The sequence below is a fragment of the Alosa pseudoharengus genome, unplaced genomic scaffold (genome assembly GCF_046254945.1).
Source record: "Alosa pseudoharengus isolate Yale_2024_CS ecotype anadromous, Long Island Sound unplaced genomic scaffold, YU_APseudo_1.1 YU_APseudo_1.1_scf_1, whole genome shotgun sequence".
Lineage (NCBI taxonomy): Eukaryota > Metazoa > Chordata > Actinopteri > Clupeiformes > Clupeidae > Alosa > Alosa pseudoharengus.
In genome coordinates, this window is record NW_027468564.1 from 45,436,711 (window position 1) to 45,441,710 (window position 5,000).

At 45.0% G+C, this 5,000-nt stretch overlaps 1 protein-coding gene across 1 annotated transcript in view; it reads right to left on the reverse strand.

The window, feature by feature from the left end:
• cfap58 (cilia and flagella associated protein 58) overlaps nucleotides 1-5,000 on the reverse strand; it is a 160,523-nt gene that overhangs the window by 61,733 nt on the left and 93,790 nt on the right. Inside the window, exon 14 of the mRNA XM_076280326.1 lies at nucleotides 990-1,101. Coding sequence (XP_076136441.1) covers nucleotides 990-1,101 — 112 coding nt within the window. The remainder of the gene's footprint in view (nucleotides 1-989; nucleotides 1,102-5,000) is intronic.

The window sequence follows — 5,000 nt, forward strand, 5'->3', positions numbered from 1 at the left end:
TAGAGGGGCCAAGGACAGGCGGTGATGAGCGATGTTTACGCAATGAAGTGACTTTAGTAAATTCCATGTAATGTGGCAAAGCACAGCGTTCGCTTTCTGCACATAGAAAAACTCGGTATTAGCGCTTTCTTTATACATCCAGCCCTGAGTTCTGGCCTTTGCTAGCTTCTTCAGACTTTGCAAACTCAGCTGAGTGATGTTGTTTCAAGTTTCGAGTGCATTTGACCGGCGTAAAATCGGCATGTCTGAGACTAACTGGCCAGTCGCTGGTCTTGGCCGATCACGTGAAAATCGGCCAATTCCGGTCACCAGCCGATCAATCGGTGCATCTCTATTTTAAAGTCCTTCTCCCTGTCCTTTTATCTTTCTCTCTCTCTCTCTCTTTCTTTCTCAAACCTCTCACTCTTTCGCTCTTTGTCTCCGTCTCATCTTTCTCTCTTTAGTTTTCTATGCTATCCCTCCCCCTGTCCTAACTCTGACGCTCCTTGGTTACAGGACAGTGTGTGCAGTTTACCGCATCCATTCATAGTGCTACTATCACAAGTCACTGGCTCACTGATGGCTCAGTGATTCCTTAATTCATCTCTCTCTCTCTCTCTCTCTCTCTCTCTCTCGGGATGGTTGATGACATTGAGGGGAGGGTTAAACTGTGGGGGGGGGTTGCTGTGTGAGGATGGGGAGGATGGGCAGGTTGTTTTCAACATATGAATCTGCTCTGGGAGCTCTGTGATGTTTTTTACTTGTAACTTGTAGGTGTTTTTAACAATGTCTTTATTGTGTATTGGTTAAACACCTGATATTGTTTCAATAAAGGAGTGTTAAGCCTCTAGCTCTCTCTCCCTCTCTCTCTCTCTCTCTCTCTCTCTCTCTCTCTCTCCCCTCCAGACACACACACTGACACACAGGGTGGCCATGATTCATTCACCCCCCCCCCCTCCTCCTCCCCACACAGGGTGGCCATGACGACGCTGGGTGTGGGGTCTTCTCACCTCCAGCCTCCTCCAGCGGTGCACATTCATGGGGTTCTCCAGCTCCTCCTCCAGGGCCCTGCACCTGGTCCGCTCCTTCAGCAGCTCCCGCTGCATGTGGTACACCTCACGCCTGGACACACACACACACACACACACACACACACACACACACACACACACACACACACACACACAACCGTAACAGATTTTACATTACCACTATGCATAAAAATGCATAGATATTGTAAAGATTTTATTTCTCAGAGACAAGAATTTCTTTATTTTGCTATATGTTCCTTAACTGTGCCCCATGTGTGGTTTTGTTAAACATGTATTGATAACAAAGAGCTGATTTGAAAAACTATCTACAATACACGTTGTATCGGTAATGAGACTTAATTAATTTATAATGGAATTAAAAATATATAACACATTTATTTTGATGCACTGCTTTGTTCATTTAATGTAATTATTTGTATAAATGAAAAACAATCTGCAAAAAAGATGTTTCTTACTAATTGTCTCCCTTTGTCATTTACCGTATCGGTAATGAGAATTATTGTGGATCGTGCTATCATAACATTGAAATAAAGTTATATTATATTGTTTTACTATAATACTTTTATCAGAAAATGTGATTCTGATTCACTAAAATTAAAAAGATAAAAAAGAAATACAATTAAATTAAAATAAAAATCAAATGAGGTTTGATGTCAGCTTGACAGGCTTTGTGATATTCTTCCACTCATACAAACTAATCGAAAACTGCTTTTGCTGTATTCTCAATGTATTTAATTGTAATTGTGTATTTCAATTTAATGTCACTTATAGAGCACCAAAACATTGGAAATGTCTCATGGCCCTTTACAGAGAGAGCCTATGAGTGACAGGGGTGAGGGAAAAACTCCCTAGAATTGGAGATACATATAGGAAGAAACCTCAAGCAGATTCCCGACTCAAGGGCCTGGCCCATCTGCCTAGGGTCAGTACAGAACAGTAAGGTCTGTTTACATGATAAATAAATAAGTTAGTTAGGTGTAGAGAGAGGCCCGTCCCTACACTGCATAACTTGCGACTTCGCTCTGCTTATTAAGGAAAATAACAAAGCACTCAGGTGAGAAGAACAAGAAGAATGGCAGAATTGCCTCTGGCTTTAGAAAGCCCCATTTACCTAGAGAGAGGTATGAATGTAGGCTTGAGTGCGTCAGGTGGCGCAGGCAAATAAAGCTCACTGCTTTGTCCAAGAGAGCGAGAGAGAGAGAGAGAGAAGGAGAGGAGAAGGAAGAGGGGAAAGGAAAATAAAGGGAGAGAGAGAACAATGTAAAGAGTGAGAAAGTCAGGAGAGAAAGAGAGAGAGATGAAGAGTCCTGAGGAAAAAGAGGAAAAGAAAGAAAGAAAGAAAGAAAGAAAGAAAGAAGTGTAGAGGGAGAATATGTAAAAAGAGAGTTGAGATGGAGCCAGAGAGAGGGAGAGAGATAGAGGGAGAGAGAGAGAGAGAGATGAAGAAATGTGTTGCCATGCCAATAAAAGCTTTCAGTGAGCAGTAGTGCATTGATCTGAGCTCTATTCAGGCAGAACGAGGATGTCAGAAAGAAGAAAACACGGTCTGAGAGAAGAAGAGAGCAGTGATTATAGGTGTGTGTGTACCTGTGTGTGTGTGTGTGTGTGTGTGTGTGTATGTGTGTGTGCATGTATGAAGTGTTGTGTGCGCACATGGGCAGCTTGAGCACTAACATGCCATTCTCTTTCCCCCCACCCTCCTCCTCCTCCTCCTCTGCACCAGGCACCAATAGGCCGATTAGGCTCCATTTGAGATCAGCACACACCCCTGAGGGGCCGGGCTGCATTCAGTACCTGTCTGCCTGCCTCGCCGCTGGGCTCAAACGCCCCCAATCAGGTGCACCGTTACCTGGCCTCACTACTTCGCCCCCATGTCTCCACTCCCAGGTGCTCTCCTGAGGTAAGACGCACAAGCCCCATCAGACAGCCATATGCTCGCCTAATTGTGGCGGAGCTGATTTACCGCCATCACCATCACTGTCACGGCCCGCAATCTGTGCCGCGGTTCCCGCCGTACTTAAGCGGCCCGCGAGCGGGGAGCGGGTAGCGGGTAGCGACGGCGACGGACTGGAGGAGTCGTAATCTGCCGCACGAGCTCCGCCAGGGGCCTGGGCAAATGATGATTAGGCATCACAACACGCTCCATTAGACAAACACGGGAGGCTGCTCCTGTCTCGGCCGACGAGGCTGCCGCTGATGATTCATGTGCAAACTCCACTGCACTGCTCTGCATCCCCCTCCTCACCACACACACACGCACACACACACACACACACACGCACACACACACACACACACACACACACACACACACACACGCACACGCACACGCACACACACACACACACACACACACGCACACACACACGCACACACACCACAAAAAAAGACTGATTTTTGTCGGCCCAAGGGCGTTGTTAGTGGATGTTAGCAGAGCAGATTTGTCCAACTAGATATCTAAATGAAGCCGCTCCTCCTGGTTCGAGTGGGTAAGGGGAAGAGAAAGATGAGGAGGGGAGGAGAGAGAAAGGGAGGGAGGAGAGGAAGGAGAGGGAGGAGGAGGAGGAGGAGAAGGAGGAAAGTAGCACGTGGGTGGATGAGAAAGCGCATTAAGATGTTGAGCTAATTAATCACACATTAGCGATCTAAAGGCATCTGGACTCGAGTCAAGCACCCAGCAAGATCAAAGTCCGCAGCTGGAGAGGTGAAAATGAGAGGGCACTGGAAGAGAAGCGCATGTGTGGGATGAAAACAGTAGAAGAGAGCGAGAGAGAGAGAGAGAGAGAGAGAGAGAGAGAGAGAGAGAGAGAGTGATAAAGTACAAAAAGAGGGATAACCCTGGTGTGCAAAACCTCCCCTCTCAGACTACAGTACACTGGTATCAATCTATCTATCTATACATTACAGGAACGTCTGTCTGTCTGTTTGTTGGTCTGTGAGTATGCCATTGATTGATTTCAAACATGACAGGTGTCCTGCTACGGGCAAGAGTAAGAACAGTGCCAAGTTTGACGTGTTTTGGATAAGTAATGCAAAATATATTGTTAAATATATTGGTAATAGAAGCTCATGTTGGGCTTCTCCGCTCTACTGTAGCCACTCCCCCTCTCACACAGCACAGCGCAGGACCAGACACAGAGAGGGTAAGAAGAGTTTTGGTAGCACTGAATCAGGGCACAGCACGGGTCAAGATGCAAGATGTTTGGATGATTATCATGTCTGACGTCAAGATTCCCTGTATGCAGTTTGTTTGCATAAAATGATTCCGCAGATTTTGCAACAACACGCCAACAAATAAGGGTATGCAGTTTCTATTCAAAATGACGTAAAAATTATTTTAAATTTTTTTTTTATTAAAAATTATTAAACTGACACTTCGAATAGCCCAGGATACTTTGGACTTGAGACTTTGAATAAACAAACGACAAATCCAACTGCAAGGTCCCACATTGAAACGAGCGATAGGCTAATGGTCCCGAATTGAACAATGTTTCAGAATGCCACACAGATAGACGAGTGGCAGACAAAGCAACTTATGCTACCAAAGACTGTTTTTGAATCACATCGTTGCAAATCTCATATGACGATGCATCTTTCTACCAAATGGTTTGTCTTCTATATCATTAACTTATTCAGTAGGCTAAAAATATAGCCTTACATGAAAGCTTTAGGCTTAAGTTATGACATTTCGATCAGCTACAGAAAACAAGTGGCAGACAGAGCTTGATGTCACATTTGGCTAGAGATTGCTGAGTCACATTGTGGCAAATTTCATACGATGATGCATCATTCCACAAAATGGTTTGTCTTCTCTATCAGGAGGTTATTCAATAAGCTTAATAATAAACGGTCAACTATTACCGGAGCTGGCTAGAACCAAAAGATGAGGCTTCTCCCTTTTGTCTATTGATCTTGTCTCTCTCTCGCCTCCAATCTAGGCTTGTTATGACCATCCACAGCACGATGGAT